Source organism: Agelaius phoeniceus, chromosome 19, assembly GCF_051311805.1.
Source record: "Agelaius phoeniceus isolate bAgePho1 chromosome 19, bAgePho1.hap1, whole genome shotgun sequence".
Classification (NCBI taxonomy): Eukaryota; Metazoa; Chordata; class Aves; order Passeriformes; family Icteridae; genus Agelaius; species Agelaius phoeniceus.
Genome location: NC_135283.1, coordinates 4643489 through 4662364, shown reverse-complemented (window position 1 = coordinate 4662364; position 18876 = coordinate 4643489). Strand labels below are relative to the sequence as shown.

General features: G+C 47.2%; 1 protein-coding gene across 2 annotated transcripts in view; it reads right to left on the bottom strand.

Moving 5' to 3' along the window:
- Positions 1-18876, bottom strand: part of UBE2O (ubiquitin conjugating enzyme E2 O) — a 62543-nt gene that overhangs the window by 8808 nt on the left and 34859 nt on the right. For both annotated transcript variants that reach the window (XM_054645357.2, XM_054645358.2), the window contains exons 3-13: positions 14846-14956; positions 14077-14174; positions 12586-12649; positions 10749-10892; positions 10009-10118; positions 9055-9205; positions 7815-8320; positions 4942-5096; positions 3939-4051; positions 2749-2874; positions 1672-1761 (exon numbers count right to left, since the gene is read on the bottom strand). In XM_054645357.2, the coding sequence (XP_054501332.2) occupies positions 1672-1761; positions 2749-2874; positions 3939-4051; positions 4942-5096; positions 7815-8320; positions 9055-9205; positions 10009-10118; positions 10749-10892; positions 12586-12649; positions 14077-14174; positions 14846-14956 (1668 nt within the window). The remainder of the gene's footprint in view (positions 1-1671; positions 1762-2748; positions 2875-3938; positions 4052-4941; positions 5097-7814; positions 8321-9054; positions 9206-10008; positions 10119-10748; positions 10893-12585; positions 12650-14076; positions 14175-14845; positions 14957-18876) is intronic.

The window sequence follows — 18876 nt, the reverse complement described above, 5'->3', positions numbered from 1 at the left end:
CTACTGGAAGCTGAACACATCCCCACTCCATGCAGCCTCACCTCCTACCACTTGCTTTTGCACATGCTACGTCTCAGGAGGTCTCTCTGCAGAGGTTTACAGAGCTCCTCCAGCTTTAAGCACCAACACTGAATCAGGGGAGCAAGAACACCTTTTCAGGGTTGTGTTTGCAGTGGCAAGATGGGATCATTTTATTCACATCTTCTGATATTTGAGTGACAGCCCAAGAATCCTCTTAATCTTGCAGGATACAACCCCAGAGGCTAAAGCACAGGGACCCTCAGTCATCTTGTCAAAGCCTTTAACTGAACCAGCACTGTTGAGCCAGTCCTGTGCCACCCAGAGACAGGCAGCCAGCAGAGGTTAGCTGGGTTCAACACAAGTGACTGCAGGCACGAAAAGCCATCAAAACTCACTGCCCTCAAAGCTAATCCAAATCTGAGTTGGAAAGTTAATTAGCCTGTTATGCCATCTTTATTTTTAGAGCTGTGAAAAAGCACCCAGACAGCTTGTCTCTGGGCACATGGTCAGGCATTGATAAATCATGGTTTTACCAACTGATAATTCATGCTCCTGACATTTCCCTAACTCCCATAATTACGCAGAGGAGCAGAATCGAAGGGACTGGCGTGACACAGCAGGAGCTGCTGCAGAGCCCCAGCACTGCAGTGTGAGAACAGCCCTTTGTGGAGCAGGCATCAGACCTCTGATTGTGCCTGTGATCCAAGCACATGTGACAACGGGGAAGGGAGACAGCAGCCTGCTTTGTACGCCCCAGTCCACTGCCACAGTGCAGGCATTGACTATTCTACTGTAATTAATGCAGAGCTGCTTGGTTTAAAAAGAGATCTTGCTCAAGTACATTGTACTTGCTAAGGCATCTCTGCAGTGGAGGCAGTGGCTGCTCTGTCAGTGACAGAATGGACTCTACAGATGTAGGTTGTCTTGTATCTTTAGGCTGTCTGCCTTCATTCCAGGCAACAAGGAGAGAAGACATGGGATGAAACTGTATGGGGAGTAGCAAGTATGAGTACAAGACATTACAACAAAAGCCTTAAAAGAACCCCAGACAAATCAGCAGTGCAGTGGATTAGCAGTGTGGCTGTATCTGTATTTTTCAGCTTGCATTCAACCCTTTCCCTCCCTGCCTGGAATAAGATTTGAGTCTGATCTCTAGGTTAGCTAAGGTGACAATTTGTGGCTCTGGCCCAGCTTCTGGAGGAGTTTCTTTAGTGAAAACCCCACTATGGTGGCATTTCACAAGAGAGACAGAACATGCAATAGTCTTTTGGCAGTGCCCTGGTTGGGCAATGCACTAACCTGGGCTCCAGTCAGAACCAATGATCCCTGAGCTCTGCCAAGCTCCAGGTGCCTGAGGCCAGGAGCAGGGCTGTGGGCAGAGCTGGGAGGCACTTGTGAAGGCAAAAAGAGCCTGTCCAGGCTTTCCTAGTCACCAGATTAGAGAGCAGTTATGACCAACTAGTTGCCTCCTGACAAAAGGATTTTCCTGTGATAACAGAATTGGGAAGTCACCCTCGCATATGGGACTGCACCAATCAACAGAGCAAGAGTCCCTTACCCAGTGAATCTCTCTACACACAGGACTTAAATCTACATCTTGTCACTCAGCTAAGAATTATGGTGATATTGGGAGCTGGAACAGGACCTCACCTGAGGCAGAATGATAGTCTTGGAATTGTCAGCCCACACCACTTCCACCTTGCTGCTGACATCCACGCGAGCCACCTGTCCGACCGAGGGCTGTGGAGACAAGAGTGGTTTGTCAGTCCCTTTTCTTCCCCAGGCACTTCAGTGCAGAGCAGGAAGGATTTGAGAAACACATTCCCCAGCTGGAGAACCACCTAGAGCAACACCTGCATCCTACATACAGAAACCACACAACTCTGCCATGGAGGGGGGAGAACTCTTCTCCACAAGGAGCAGGAGTGCTGGTCTGGCAGGAGATCCTGATCTTTGACAAGACCAGCAGCCTTTCAGTGCCAGCAAGGGACAGGTCCTCCATGGAATGGGGGTGCCCTCTAGTGGGGTGCCCTCAGCTCCCCCAACACCCAGCACCAGGGGGCTCCTCAGAGAGCACAGGCATGAACAAACAAGCCACAGTCTTGCAGGGTGTGCAGGCAAGGAGCACCTCGCCCTGCAGCAGGTTATTTAGGTCAGCTGAGCAGGCTGGGATGTGTTTTGTGCTGTAAGAGCCACACTACACCTTTTAACACTTTTTAGGGCAGCAGGCTCAAAAGCTGGAGGTCTCTCCAAAGGTGTTTTGTCTACAATATAAATTGTTTCTTCCTCCCCCAAGGAAATCAATCAGCTCAACAAAATTTACATGAACATAGCTTAGTCACCAGAGCTGAACCCCAGTCTTCTGTTGCCAAGTGGAACATGACAAATCCACCTCATGGTTGCTCAGGAGCCCACAGAATATCCTTTTATTACAAGTTAGTCTGAAATCCTAAGCAAGAGTTCTACGTAAAGCCCTCAGGCATATGTTCAGTCCTTGTCTCACTCTTGCTCTGCTGCAGACTATCATCAAGGTCAAAGCATTTCAAGGTTGCATCTCCACCAGAGCTCTGATGTGTTACTCATGACAGCAGGGGACACCAATACAAAATCAGGAAGCTAGAGAGTTTATTTAGGATGCCAATGCAGGGTCTAACATCTTCCTATCAACCTTTCCAAGTGCCTCCACCAACACCTGGAGACACCGTGGCTGCAGTGGCCAGGACCCACCTCGTCCTCCTTGGCCGCGGCTCCGTCGGAGTTGCCGATGCGGATGACGATGTCGGTGGTGCGGAAGCGGAAGTCGGGGTGGTCGGCGATGTCGTAGACGCTCACGTCCTCCTCCTCCCCGATCAGCTGCAGCCAGACACAGCCACACGTCAGCCCCACCAGGCTGCACTGACCCCCAGAACACACCTTCAGCCCTCCAAAGCACTTGGTGTTTTGTTTGATCCCTTTTCAGCCTGCAAGGGGCTGCTGCTGTCCCTCTTGTCGCCTCATCCAGTGGATCAAGGCACAACAATGAAAGGAAGCAGATATTCTGTCTCATCTGCTCAGCCTCACTTGTACCTCAGGGTTCACATCACCGTGACAAGGAGATGTGCAGCCACAGTGTTTTATTCCCTTCTGAACACCCAGATTTCTCAAAGCAGTTCACTGGGGCCCAAAGGGCAAGAACTTACTTTTGAAATTATCCAATGCAACAGGAAGTATATGACAAAAAACCCCTGTAATTTAATGGGAAACATCTTTCCTTTGATTTCTCCTGGAGAAAGAGAGCTAGGATCTCATGAATTATGAGAAATAAGTGAAGCACAACCCTTGGCCAGACATGTTCTGCTTCTGCATGTGAAGAGCCCTGCTCAGTTATGACAATGTGCTCTGGCAGGCCAAGACAAAGGAGTGTCGAGGCCCCCTCTCATCTCCAAGATGCCCCCTTCTGCATCGTGATAGACTACAGTGTATCAAGACTGGAAAATACAGCATTCCTACAAATCCCAAGAAAAAGGTTAACTATGGGCAATACTACCTGGCAGAGGCAAACAACAACATGCAATACATTGATCCTATTTCTAGGAACCATGCAAAGACATGGGGAGGAAAAATTCTTATAGTGAACTCAAGAAATCAATTGTCTGTGACAACTTTAGCAAAAATCTTTATCCATACCAGAACCTGATGATGCCATGGGATGTAAATTATCTGCCTGATCTTTGCCACCTCACAGGCATCTACAAATATGAAGTGATATCACCTCTAGCTAAGTCCCCCAGGCCCATAAGCATTGTTCCCTTCCTCAAGGACACACAATCAATGCAGAGCTGATTTCCAGGCTTATCTGTGTTTATCTGTTAGGCTTGTGTTATTTTGTGGCTGCTTTCTCTTAGCTGATTGTGGCAGGCCCTGGCTCCTGCACTTACCTCCACATCATCTCCACTGGGTTTCAGCTTGAACCACTTCACCACACAGGTACGGCCGATGTGGTCCCCAGACTGCACCACTCCATACAACCCAGGGTCCTGGGAGCTCTGAGCTTTTGGTCACAATGATAGGGAAGAAAACAGACAAATCAGGCAAAGGAGCACAGACTTTGCTCAGTGACTGAGGCTGTCAGCTCCTGGGCTCTCATGGCTAAAGCCTTCCACTTGTGAATGGCATGAGGAAAAACACTTCTTCCTACACAGTGAGAATTGTTGCCAAACTAGAATGGTAGAGCTGGAACTGACGGGTAACTTTAGTTTCCACAGACTACGTGTTACCCAGAAGACCAGTCAGACATTACTCATCACAAATGGCCACATAAAATAGCCTCTATTTATGCTAAGCCACTTTCCTGCTTCCCAATCTGAGTGTCTTCTGGTCCCCACTGCTGAGGGCCTACCCTTGCTAGAGAAGGAGCTGAGAGCCAGATGGCTTCATCAATATTTCATATCCAAAAGCTGTAAGTCTCCTTGAACTTGTCCTGTGGCCCTCACTAGCATCACCAATTGGTTTGGTGAAGAAAAGGGATTGAAAAAGAGGCCTCTGGATCCCAAAACTCTCCATGAAAAAAACGTGAGGGTCATGCTAGATCAGCTGTACAGAGAAAATAGCCTGAGGTGAGCTGTTTGTTTCTCCCCTCACTCTGGGACAGAGCTCAGAGCTGCTGGGCCTTTCAAGGTGGGCAACTCCTGCTTTGCAGAAATACTGGAAATCTTAGTTTGTATCCTTGGTATTTATTCTTTCCACATCCCTCCTGTTGTCATAGTTCAACTTTGGTATGTAAATAATGATTCTCTGCTGCCATTCCCACCAAGTCAGCTGAGTCACTGCTGTCTCTGTCAGGTGCCCACCTCTAGTGAGCACCAACAGCTACAGAGTAAATTAGGGGATCCAAACTGAACAATACTTTGCAATTAAGAGCATTGCTCTGACACCCAATACCTCTTTTGTCCACCACAAAATCTCCAGGGCAGAACTCATTGTTGTCCAGGTGATGGACAGGGATCAGCTCATTGGAGCGGATGTTTGTCTCCACGGTGCCATCCTGCCACATCACATCAGCTGAAGTCATTGTGGTCACCACTTCCACAGCAACCCTGGCAGCACAAAAAGGCAATGAGTCACCAAAGGGAACATCAAGGATCAAGATGGATCTCAGCAACACAAAGGTACACGGATCAGCAGGCTGGGAAGCAAGTCAGGAAACCCCATGTGGAGCACATGGACACAGCTACACAGCAGCGTTGTTTTGATGGGCTCTCAACCCCTGCAGGAGTTACATTGCTGAAGGAGCACTGACTTTCCAGGGGGCTCCTGCTGAGTTCACTTTTATTCCTATGGAGGTGAATTAACATCTACTAGCACCACTTTCTGCCCCTGACAGGAGCTTCAAATAGTTTGAAGATTGAGATCTTCTCCACTGGAGCACCTTCCAGCTCTGAGGAGTCTTTGAAACTAGAAGAACACATGAGTGGAAAGATAAATCATCACAGCCCTTCCAGAGAGAAAAAAAACACCAAAACAAAGGAAAGAGGCTACACATTGAATGTGAGTAAAGGAAAAGGATTTTGTTTAAAAGAGAAAAATGTCCTCCCCAGCTGTTCAAACACACATGTGTCTTTGCAGCTCAGAAATTAAACCCAAACACACCACAATGGACCACATGCTGGTTCTCTGCTGAGGGGCTTGACAGAGATGCTTGAGGAGGCAAAGTGCTTGGGGTAGGAGGGGCAGCCTAGCTGGACACTCTTCTAATGAGCCCTCCACTAATTTCATCTCTCCTACAGAACAGAACAAACCAAACCCCACACTGGCTTTAAATCTTCCCTTTACTTTGCTGGCCAGGTCTTCCAGAGTAACACAAGTGCTGGATTTATGTTGGTTTCAGAACCCAATCAGAATGAAGATACAATAGGCAAATACTGTTTGTCCCCAGCCTTGTTTTTATGAATGTCAGAGAAATATTTTTAAGTGGAAACAAGATGAAGTTTTTAGCAGGGCCAGTACTCAACAGCAGAAATTATCAGAGAAGGGTCTGTAACAGGCCAAGTGTGTGTGTGATACACAACAAGATGGTTTCTGGGGCACAAAGGACATGTCTGGGGGACATGTGCAGCTGAGGATGGCAGTGGAAAGGCTGTGCAAGGAAATGAGGCACTCTTGTCTGCAATGGTGGCTTTAAACAAAAATCAAGACTTGATGTTAATAAAAATCCTTGTATAGCCTCACTGAAAGATATCCAGCTGTCTGTGTGCTGCACAGAGAGCTGCAGCAGGTCACCTACTGATGGCAAAGCCACATGCTGAGCTGGCCCCTGCAGCCAGACTGCCCAGGAGCTGACACACCACATGTGCATCACCGAGTGCAGGCAGCTCTGGCACTTGGCATTTCTCAGCAGTGCCTGGCAGAACATCTCTGATCACCAGAGAAACATCTCTGATTCCTCAGCACCCCAGAGGAATATTCCACAGCACTGGCCCCTCACACTGAGCTGTGCCCAGCTGCCCCATGTACCCTTCAGAGCATCAGCTGGGGGCTTTCAGTCTGTGCTGAAAAAGCCTCTAACTCCTACTCTGTGTCATGGTTATCTCTTTATCTTCTTGTATTGAGCTGTCCTGATCCAGCACTGGAATTTCTTGGGGCTGACACAGGGATTTCTCTCCTCTGCCTGGATGGTACAGGGAGCCACCAGGTGCCCTAGCTATGCTCTCCTTAGCAAAACCTTCAGTAAAACAGAGACACTCAGCGGGGGAGTGAGACATGAAGAGTGAACTGAGAATCCATTCCCAGGAACTCTCACACACTCCCATTTTTTTCTCACACTTGGATGCTGCTCTGCTGGGCTTTGTGACCTTCAAAGCTAATTTCTCCAGAACTTACAAGGACTACAAGAATCACTCACAGGCGAGGCTAAATACCTACAAAAAATGCCAATGAAGTTCGTGACATTCTCAAACTAGTGAATCTCTTGAATAACCTCTGATAATGTCACTTTCCTGGGAGAATTCTCACATGTTCTCTTGCATCAGTTGGTGCAGAATCTGTACACAACTAAGCAGCCCAGGGAAGCCTGCAGACAGGCAGGCCACTTGTCAGATGTCCTTCCATCCCATGAAAACAGTTTAAACATTCCTAAGTTAAAGGCAAAAGCTGCTGACATCCAGTTTTATCTAGAAATGGGCAGATACATGCAGTGCTCCCTCCCTCAAGTTACTGAAATAAATTCCTCCAAGGCTCTCAAGGAGTGACTGCAATTTATTAATTAAAAAAAATTCTAATATTAAGATGTATACTGCTGGCAAAAATCGCAGATCTCTGCAGAGCAGGGCCAGGATAACAGAGACCACAGCAGCACTACCACCTGCCAGCTCAGAGCTCTGTGCTGCTCTGGAGACAGCTCTCCAGGATAAGCTGTCCATTCCTAGCATGGTCTGTCCTCAGCCTCTGTGCAGAAGCTGCCAATAAGGTAACCAATTAGTGTCATGTTTAAGCTGTGTGATCTTTATTCACCTCTTTCCCTGCACACAGAATCCAGCACAGCACAGATACGCTGTAGATGCCCTGAGGCACAGCTGAAATGGAATAGCATCAGTGTCAGGTCACATGGCCCCAGTTTCATCAGAAGCTGGACTGAGACCAAGCTGATTCCACACAGGCCACTGCACAATCATCACAAGGTAACTGCTGTCAGTTACTACCAAGCAGAGCCCAAACTCCCCATCATCTTGCACCCGAGTTCAGGTGCTGCTTTACAGCTGAGCACTTGGGGAAGGGAGATTTTGGCAATTACACATGGGTGTGGAAATCTAGCTCACCTGTCTCCTGGCTTAAACTCTCTTGAAACCTTGGTCTTCTTCTTCTTGTGCTTCCTCTTCAAGTTTTTGATGGAAAGAGGGATGCTCTTCTTGCGGCAGGTGCCACTGCCACTCTGGGACGAGGCAGTGGAGCTGGCAGAAGAGGTGACAGAACTGGTGTCATCAGTGTCATCAGCTGCCTCATCATCAGCATCCTGCTCCATGGACTGCAGCCTGTAGTCAGGCAGCCCTTCATCCTTCAGGAGAAACGGGGGCTGCTGCTGCTGCCGTGCTGCTGCTCCCTCCTTCTCCTTCCCTGTTTCTTCAGGCTGCTCCTCCTTTCTCTCCCCAGGACTGGGTGCACTGTTGGAAGAGTCATCCAGCTCACACTTGGATTCAGGCTTAAGCTCTTCTGATTTTTGGTCAGCAGCTGCAGCAGACTCTTTGTCAGGGGCTTCACCTGTGCCCTGAGACTCTGGGGAGCACGACATGATCTTCACGATCTGCTTCTTCAGCAGCCGTCTCACCTGGAGAGAGCAGACGTGGGTCAGACCTGTGCCTGGGCACTCAGCAGGCTGGGGAATGCTCAGCTTTGTGCAGGAAAAACAGCACCCATGGGGCTCTGCAAATTTCACCTGCACCAGACTACTCTGCAAACCAGCAGCTCACAGTGCTCTGCTCAGGAGCAGCACTGCACTAGCCCAAGTAAAGTGAGCTTTGCTCCTTCAGCTTATTTTAGGCATGTTTTGAACTTTTTTATCATGGAAGGTCACAAGTAGATCCATTTAAAATGCACAGAGGTCACCATCTACACACTGATGACATCCTGTTATTCTAGGAACACCATGGCTCTACAGCCAGCAGGTACAGACCACAGCATGATTCATGTGGCCTAGGAAGCAAAACCAACTTCCTTGTTTCACTGTAGCAACTGAAACATTTCAGCTCTATGAGAATACTAAGGAAAACAACATGTTTATAAATCCCAGCTGTCAGAGCACACTTGACCCCTGCAAGGTGACATTTCTGTGCTGAGGCCCTGTTCATGTTCTCTCAAGGTGTAGCTGCATGCTTCACCCAGAGCAGTCAGAGTGCTCCACAAGGTGACTTCCCTGCTGGCAACAACAAGCCATTACTCTTCACAACCACTTCAGGAGTCACATTTCAGACCACATGACTACCAGGAAGATCTCTGCTTTAAAAGCCACAGTGACCACAAATGCTTAGAGAAGTCAACACCTCCCTCGACCCCTCAACTCACCTTTTTGGCAACTGATCCTTCACCCAGGACACAATTCCTCTCTGGACATTCACAGGTGATTTTTGCAGGTTCCACTTTGTCTGGGAACACGTAGAGGCACCTTTCCCCCAGCTGCCTTTGGGCATGGTCAAAGCAGCCCAGACGCTTTACCCTGGCAGAACAGGAGAGCCATGAGCACAGAACAGAAACAGAACCCAGAATCCCAGAGCCTTGACAAGGCTGGCACGGCCTCACACCAACAGTGCTGCTGCAGGGCTGGCACAGCACCACACTAAATCATTCCCAGGCACACAATTCTAAAGGAGAAGTGGGAATTTCACCAGGGACTGGGTGGGGATACAAAGGGTTTGGGATGGGACACAAATCACTCCTCTCCCTGTAGCTCCCCTCCTCCTCCCAGAGAGAGCTGCCAAGAGACATTTGGGGCTTTTTGCTGTAATTTGAGAGTTGCTCCCCTCCAGTGCAGGAGCTCCAGGCAGGACCCACACTGACAGTGCTGCTGCTCATCTGACTTGTCTTTTGAGCTTTCCCAGCCCATTCCAGCAGCTGCAGCCTGCAGAGGGCACCAGTTACTGCCTCAGCACCAGCCCGGGCTGCAGCCGCACCCCTGAGCCCCACCCCGACACACACGGAGCTGCAGCCTGCTCCAGGCAGGAGCCAAAGGACAAGGGAAGAAGGAAGCTGCTGCCAGACACCACTCCGTGCACCTGTCAGCTGGAGAGAACTTGGCATTAGCAGAATGTTTGCCCTCGTGCTGGTAACTCAAGGGTCTGCTAAACTAATTTGGAAGTTGCTCTCGTATTTTTGAAGCTCTGGGATATGCAGGCATGCAACATGGAAAAAAAAATCCTGCTGAAAACAGAAGCATTGTGTCCCTTAAGCTGGTAGGCCTGTCACCCACAGTCTGCAGAGCCTGAGTGCTGGGAGTGAAAAGGGCTTTCCAAGGGATCTCACCTGGACAGCTTATCCTGGCTGATTATTGAGGGAGGAGGGCTCACACTGTCAGTACCTCCAGGACAGAAGCTTTTAGTGATCCAAGTAACCTTTAGTTCTACCACCTGTACCTACAATGTAGTGATAGAAAAGGCAATTACACATTTTAGAGACTTTCCCAGACCCATATCTCAGATGTCAAAGTTTACACACAGCAAAGTGGCACACCTGCTTTTATCATTTAATATGGGCAAGTGAAGTTTCACCCCATCCAGGACAATTACAGTGCCCCCATAGCCTGATAACAGAGATTCTACAGCTTTTAGCTTCAAGGAAAGACAAGTGGCTTGGGAAGGAAGCTATGGTACATGTAAATCAGCAGTCCAATGTCACAAAGAGATATGCTAATGGACTTGGAGCTGCTCCTTCTTTAAGCAAAGAATCAGCAATATTTCTCCTTTTTGGACAGCATGCAACATTAAGTTTCGATAGAAGATGTGCTCCTACTGCCCTAATGATCAGCAGTACTGCCCTCTGAGTGTGCTGACACATGATCACTTTACAGGGAGCCTGCAGGGACCCTTGCTAGGATGCTCCAAAGTCCTGCCAGTCCCCAGTGAGAAATTTGTCACCTCAGAACAGCACAGCCACACCACATTTGCTCTTGGGAGGTTACCATGGCAAGCTGACTTTGCTCCAAACAGCCAGCCAGGGACCATGCAGGGCAGAAGGAGGCCATGTGTCAGGGTGTCAGTCCTTACCTCCTCCACCACCACTCTGAACTTGCTCTTTGTGCTCAGAACAGGCTTCACACCCGAGAGCCACTGCACACTGGAGAACACTTTAGATGGCCCAATGAGGACTTGTCCAGGATAAAAGCCATATGAATCATCAAAGAAGAGACCCTGTGGGAGAAATAGAGGGGAGAAAAACAGCATAAAGGACTCTAAGATTTAATATTCCAGCATTTCCCTTCCACCTTTTGTGATCAGTAAAATTAACTATAAAGGTAAAGTCTGCAAGATGCCCATCTCCAGTATCTCATCCTCTCCTGAAGGCAACCCAACAGTTCCTATAGCAACCTGCTCTGTCACACAGCCCAACAGGACCAGGACTTGGTGCAGGAGAAGCAAAGGTACTCGCAAGAAACTAAAGATGCAAATTTCCACACAGAAGTTCCAGTAACAAGGTAGCCAAGGTCAGCAGGGCAAGGACATCTCTTTTCCATGCTCTAATTCAAGCACTTATATCTTTCACAGGCAAAGGATGTGTGCCTTCACTCCCTTGCTTGTCAAATTTAGTGTGTAAGTACTAATCCTGTCTCAGGTGGATTAGTTAATATTACAGTTCTTTGAAAACAAAAACAGGACAGTAAACACAACAATTGCTTTCCTAGAGCTCCTTCCCACTGATACTGAGATTCAGAGTGTGGGGGCGGACAGAGCAGTTTAGGGTAGATAAAATACTGAGCACAAAACTGCATCAAGTCTTGTAATTTGTCAGAAGGGATAAGAGCAGTGTGACAAGATCTAAGTCAGGTAACCATCTAACACACAGCAATTCTGAGCACAGGATCAAGAGTAACACTGGAGACAGCTGATTCAGCCCAAACTGTGATTCCCCAGGGGACTGTGTACACTTTAAAGGCAGCCTGACTCAAAACAAGCCATCTCAAAATTAGGTAACCAGAAGCTAAATGTTGCTACAACATCCATTTAGTGAGCAGAAAACACACTGCACAACCTAAAGTAGCAGAGACTGAGGTATTGGAGAATATCGAGTGACAGACCACTCCTTTCCTGTACAGAACCAGGAAACCACAGCAGCACATCCTATTGAACTGATATTCCATTTACTCTTCAACAAGCTGGCATCGAGTTTTAGCAGAAGTGCAGTTTTAGATCAAAGGGACCTTTGCTTTCAAGGCTGGGAAGGATAAGAGCTCAGTGCTTTGCTAGTTCCTAAGCATCACACGTCATCCTCTGTCATCTCCCAACACTGCTGCCAGGAGTGCAGCAAGGCCCTTTGGAAGAACAAGCAAGCTGTCATCAGCCTTTGAAGGTGAGAGAGGTTAGATCCCATCACACAGCAAACTGTTTTACCCAAAAGCAAGCAAAACCTTCCCTGCCATGTGATTTGGAAAATGCCAGTGTGGTGGCAGGTCTCTGCTCAAAAAACACCGTGGACTGCAGTAACAAGAGACATTACATTACAGGACCTGAAAACCTGCTTCTAGCAGAACACCTGTTAAACAAAACCCCTTCTTCCAGAAGGGGAACAGTTTTTAAAAGCAGTAAATAGAGTTAGAGCCTTTAGAAGCATGTGCAGATATAAGGAGCAGTGAGTGAACTGCCTTGACACCAGCCATCTGACAATGTGTTACTCAAGTTGTTTACAAAGAAACCAGTTGGATGTATCAATTTGCAATACCTCCTCAAATCCTGCTCGTGACTAACATCACCTTTAAACTGTTACTGTAAGTGATACATTCTTAGGATTAATAAATTCCTATGAATTTTGCCTTCTCCCTCCCTCCTGCTCAAAAAGTTTCCAAGACAAAGTTGATCAAAAGGACTCTCAGGAGAACCAGCAGCTCACCGAGTCACTGACGTGGGGACAAACATCATACAGCTTGGCTCCATCTTCTGTGCTCATGGAACACCTGGAAACAGACAGGAGACACAGGGTCACACTTCCAAAGTCATCTACCCCAAAAGCAAACAGCAGCCAAGGAACAGCCTGAGCACATCTGGCCATGCACCCAGCAGTGTATCCCTGAGCTTTTATGGGGCAGGGAAAAACTGGTTATAGACAGACAAGCTGTAAAAGCATTAAAGGTATCTAAACGTTCCATTCAACATGTAAAAAAGCAAGCTAAGTAACAGGCTGGGTGCTGGACAAGACCTCCCTGCTGCAGAGGTCCCATCTGTTACTCACACCATGCTGGGACTTAAAGGCAATTTGGGCATATTTCCTTCAGTAATATCTTCAGATATTTCCAATGATTCATTAGGAAGAGGTTTTGCAAGCAGTACCTCACTTTACACAGCTGTGCAGGAGCTGGTACAAGATTCCAAGCAAAGTTTTAAATTGCACCAATAACTGCAGGCATTACAGACAGATGTGTGGCTATTTTTCACTCCTCGTTTAACACAGACCTAAGAACCTTCCAGCCTGGGTTAACTGCACAGTAACACAGTCAAAACTCTCAGATGCATCCACCAATCATCTGCTACAGCTCCCACATTACTCACTCCTCTTAGACTCAGAACTGGCTGCAGAATTGGGGGTTTGGCTGTTGTGTTTTAAACATCAATGTCAACACTCAATTTACAAGACAGATGGGTTATTCCCCAGCTGCCAGGCCCATACGCCTCTTGGCCCTCCACTGGTTCCTTCCTTCCCTTGCATCAAGAGTTTGTTGGATAAGACAGGCCTCAGTAACAGAGAATGCTGTGAATCCATAAGGGTTAGCACACAAGTCACTGTCTCACATGCAAGAGAAACAGAATTCAGATCCTTCTGCTGGCTTTGCAGAAATTTCACCACATATTTCTTTCAATATCTCTCGTTAAATCTTTCTCTAGACTTTGGATTGTGTTTTCATTTATAAAAACATCAGTGAAAAAGAAAGCTCTTCTATACTGGGTTGCTTTTTCATCTTTGATAAAAACCACAAGCCTGCAAATTTCCATCATTTCACAGAGCCTTTTTAAAGGTAAGAATTCTCCCTGCATCTTGGTGACGTTATGCTCTCCTACTGAGAAATAGTCTGGAACAACCACCCTTCTTAACAGCTACTTTTGCAGAGGAGAAGCACAGTTTAAAGTGAGCTTTAGTTCTGGAGCACTGATCTGCTGGGATTGAAAAATATTGCCACCTTTCAGACTACAGTTTTTCCAGAGGGTTGTCAATGAATCTCAACGTTTTCAGACAAAGAAGTATTCTCTTGCTGACATCTGAAGATCATGCAAGCAGATAACTTATCACTATGTCAAAATGAAGCCCAAACTGTTTCTTGTTCTCATAAAACAGATCAGGATTGTGAAAACCAGGGGGGACAGTCTTCCAGAGGAAGGAGAGAAGTACCTGGCTCCATTGGAGAGCTTGAGGATGACCTGGTTCTTCAAGTCATAGACCTTGCCCAGCCAGCAGTCATAGGCTATGTAGTCACCATACATGAAAGGCTATGATAAAAACAGGAAACAAAACTTTTTAAGTAATTGTTGCAGCTGGAGACAATTTTTATCACTAAGACTAATTTTTCATCCCAGAGGAGCTCATATCCAACTGTCTTCCTGAAGGCTGTGACTTGGGATGAGTTATGACACTCCTGCTCTTCACTCCCAAATTATTTTTATCTCAGAGGAAAAACAGTAATGAAATCCCACCCCACCTGGTCTCTGGAAACCAACTATCCACTCAAAGAGAGAAACAGATATATTTGAGACTGTTCCAGCTCAACAGAAACATTCTTGACTCATCTCAGCATTTTTATAGCCTGTTTAAACAGCAGTGGTGTCACAGCTCAGCAGCTCTGGGCCATGGCCATGGGCTGCCCTGGTCATGCTGCCACACCAGCTTTCCACACGCAGTGCAGGAGTTCTCACATAATTTCATGTCAGTCTAGCTCTTCAAGAAAATTTGGTCTCAGCAATGTGATGAGAAACACAGAACAGATGGGGAGATGAGGAGATGCTGCATCATCTTCTGCTAGGGAGGTTTTTAAAATAAAACCAAACTGCAGATGCATCTTGCACAACATGGATGCTTTGCCTTCAAGAGAGACTTGAAGTGCAGCAGCATCCCTGCACACCACCAGGCCCTGGCTCCCAGTGTATTTTGGCTGTGTTCTCACCCAGATATGCTGCAGGTCTTTGCTGTTGACAGGGTAAAGGATGCAGTTGGTTCCCACCAGCTTCACAGCACACTCGATGTTGACGTCAATTACGGTTCCACACTGACTGTCCTGAAAACACAAAAGGGAAAAAGGTTTTGTTACCTAGGGAAGGTCCTACATACAGACCTATGTGTTTTGTACAAGTCATAAGTTCAGAGACAAATAAACCTCAACACCAACCCCCTCTTACCCTTCAGGTCCTTGCTCTGCAGGGGCATTTCATACAACACATGAGAGCTCAGAAGGTGAGATCACTATTACAGACCTATAGTGTTTTCTTCCCAGTTAGAATATGAAATAGATGCTAAAGCAGAGACTCCCACACCTGGTCAAATAAGACCATACTGTATCAGGTGATTAGAGACTTGCTTTAAAATCTGCCTGCCTCACAGCTCTACAGGACCATCATGCAGGTATTGCCTTGAGTCAGCAAAGGCAGGGGCAGAACAGCAACTAAACAGAAATTCTGTAAAGCTGTTGTGACTTTAAGTCATAATTCTGAAGGACATTACAAATAGTCTTTATTTTGTGTCATACTGAAAAAAAAAAAACAAAACAACAAACTGGCACCTGTGGTCAAATTTCAAGGTTTGCAGCCAGATAATTCACAGTTGGTCTAATTATAAGATGGTCTGTCATTATCTCCCTCACTTTTAAATGAAGTTTTAATCTTTTTTGTCCCCAAGAAAAGAAGGCATGCTGTCAGGAGCCTTCTGGGGGCAGCTTGGCAGGGAACACACATTGTGCATGTTGCTCACACATATGGTGGAGGCCTGCAAGGAAGGGCTGCTAACCCAAACAGTCAAAGGCAGCAGCTGCCCTGGCCTCCTGACAGCTGGGACAATCGATAGTTTTATTTATTAAAGACCACAAGTCCATTATCAAAGCTGACTGAGGGCCAGCATGACAAATGCCCTGGTATGAGCTGTCCTTATCTCAAACATCAAGGTCTCTGCTCCAGCAGGACTTGAGCACAGCACTCAAAGGGCTTATACCCTGTGAGAAGTGGATTTGTTTGCTCAGTTCTGTTCTTTCAACCAAGGGAAATGTTTAGTCAAGGCTTTCACTCAGAGCCCCGGGCAGCCCTTGTGGGAGTTCAGGAGTTTGCTGGTGCTCAACCCATTCATTTCATGTTGAGGACTGGCAGTTGGAGCAAAGACAGGCCAGGGTAATTCCTGGACAGACTGCTCAGCCCTTCTGGCTGGTTTGTTTTCCACCTGCCTGCTGTGGCTCTCTCCTCACCCCATACCAGTGCCTGCAGCCCTGAGGCTCCCAAGGCAATGGGATCAGGAGAGTGGGGCCGGCCCCAGGCAGAGCTGTGCCAGCATGGCCAGGAGGGCTGGGGGAGGCAGGCTGGCAGAGCCCAAAGCAGCAGGGGCTCATTGCCTCCAGCTGCTCCACATATCACTCCCATGCCTTTCCAGAAGGGCTGCAGAGCAAAGGGAGCCTTTCCCAGCTCCAGCTCCATCACAACAGACTGCAGCTAAGCTTGCTGCCTGCACAGGCTGCCAGCAAAGAGCCCAGCAGAGCTCTACCATCACTCTCACCTGAAAAGGGTTGGCCAGAATGACTTTGGCTTCACAGCAGCTACTGCCAGCACGATTTGAGCCGTGGGATGAGTGAGGCCTGCTCAGAAGTGGCACCTGCTCAACAAACCCACAGCTTCTGCAGGCTGCAGCACAGCCACCTGCCCTGCTTTTCCTCCAGAGTCAGCTAAAACAAGTATACCCACACCATCCTCTGGCTGTGCTTTGCAGTTCAGGCCCTGTGTTTTAGACTATTTGTTAGTCAGAACCAAAAAGCCTTCCAGAAACAAATTCCTTGCCCTACATTGTGCATTTCAAAATTAATTTTTTTTCCTTTATCAGCAGCCAACATGACAGCAGCTCTGAGACATGATACAATCCACCACCTGTGATTTGTGTGGATCATATTGTCTCCTGGTCTAAAATCCCTTTAATGGATGGTGAAAGTACAGCAAGCAATAAAACCAGGACTGGAGTGACTGATGTGCTCCAGCACCCTTCTGCCTATTCTCTAAAAGAGTTTCCCCATGGAGAAGGCACCTGCACCACCCTAAAGGTGCCTCCCACCTAACACAGCTGGGTGCTATTAGTCATGGCCAAGAGCAACAGGTTTAGCTCAGCCCTTGCTTCTCCTTCCAGTTATAAAATGCTTGAGCAAGTGCAGAGCCCTGTCTGTGGTTAAGAAAGCAGAGATCAATGTTGTGAGCAGCCCCAGGACCTACAGGGCTGTCAAATCAAAGTTCTCCTCCCTCATCTGCCACTGAACCTTCCTTTATTATGAGTTCACTTATTTCCCTGTCACATGAAACATCAGCCTGTGACAGAGGACGCAGATTTGCAGGCTGAGGGGTTCTGCTGAATCACTCTGAGTTTATAGCAGTGCTCAGCAGTGCAGTCCCAGAAAGAGACATTGCCAACTTGTCTCATCTTCCAGGGCAGGTCCTCAGCTGGGCACAGCTCAAACACACCCATCCTTTCATTAGCTGATCCCATTAAAGGAGGGGCCAAATGGAACGAGCTGACATTTCACAGCTCTGTTACAAAAATCCATTTCCATCAATTCCAACAGCAGAACTGGAAAAGGGAAGTGACTGAACTGAGTGAGGAGAGCTGATGGGTTCAAGCCTCACTCACTCCACAACTGAGTCCACTCCCCTAGACCTTGTTCCTGCTTCTTCTGGTACCCTGACATCATGCACCACACTGGAGATAACAGTGAATTGATCCATTCCCCATCAGAGACAAGGCTTTAAGGCAGACCAGCAACCTCCCATCCAAGAGCTCAGCAGCTCTGCAAACACAGCCATCAATCCCACATCTTCTACCTCCCATCCTTCTACTCTTTCCCTCATCACTCTCTTTTCTAATGAGAGGATCTTTACACCACCTTAATTCTTTTGTTTCAAAGGAACAGCATAGCCCAGAATCCTTTGAAACAACAAAACCCAGGTGTCTGACAGATTACAGACCTACTTCTTACCTTTTCCCCAAATTAGCATATCACCTGGAAAAATTACCTCAGCCACTTCTCCTGCTTCTCATCCAGCTGGATTAGACTTTCAGGCCCAACTGCATTCAGTGAAAATGATCTCATTTTATGCATTTCCCCCTGAAGCAGTCTTTTCCCACACTCAGTGCTCAATGAGAAGCACATGGATTTTGAGTCAGCTCTCCTCTCTTGAGGAACAGAGGATTTTGAGTCCTTCTGGCTCAAGGTTAAAAACAAGCCCTAAGAGAGTGTGTTGAATACAGAATAAGTTCCACATTCTCCACTTGCCAGGCCAACTGGCGCAGGGCAACCATCCCACATCCTGAATTTGGCAGGCTGACACTTGCAGGTTTTCTATTTTAAATGCTCCTGTAATTTTTGGAATAGATCTGTTAGCAAGTGAAGGTTTTCTTTGGAATAAAGGGGGCTTATTGTTTAATTTACCCCCACTAACATTTAGAAACATTTGAGAGTGAGGACATGTAAGTCGTCCTCAGATTTGTTACGCTTTTCAACAAAGAGAAGAAATTGAGTTATAATCTCACCATTCCATCAATTATAAAATTGAAGTTACTGGGCACAAGGGTCAAGCAAATACCATTATTTAAACATGCAAACCAACAAAAATGAACATGCAAGACAACTGCTGGGTATATATCTACCAAAGCATGTGCAGCAAGCCAGGGGAGCCAATTTCTGCTCAAATGAGAATGGAAATTGCAAACAAAAGCAGCACATCCATGTTTGCCAAGAGGAGAACAACCTGCTGTCCTGAAAGCTTAAAATGACTTTAAGAAGCATTGGATAACAAACAGCTGAGAGACAGGACTCAAAGCATCCCCCCGAGTGAGAAGAACATTCTGACAGCTCCAGCTGTGCCAGGTACAACAGTGTTAATAACAGCCTATAATTCCAGTTTCTACCTGTTCATTGTTTTGGATGAGAACTCTTCCATAAAGCTGCAGTTTTAGAAA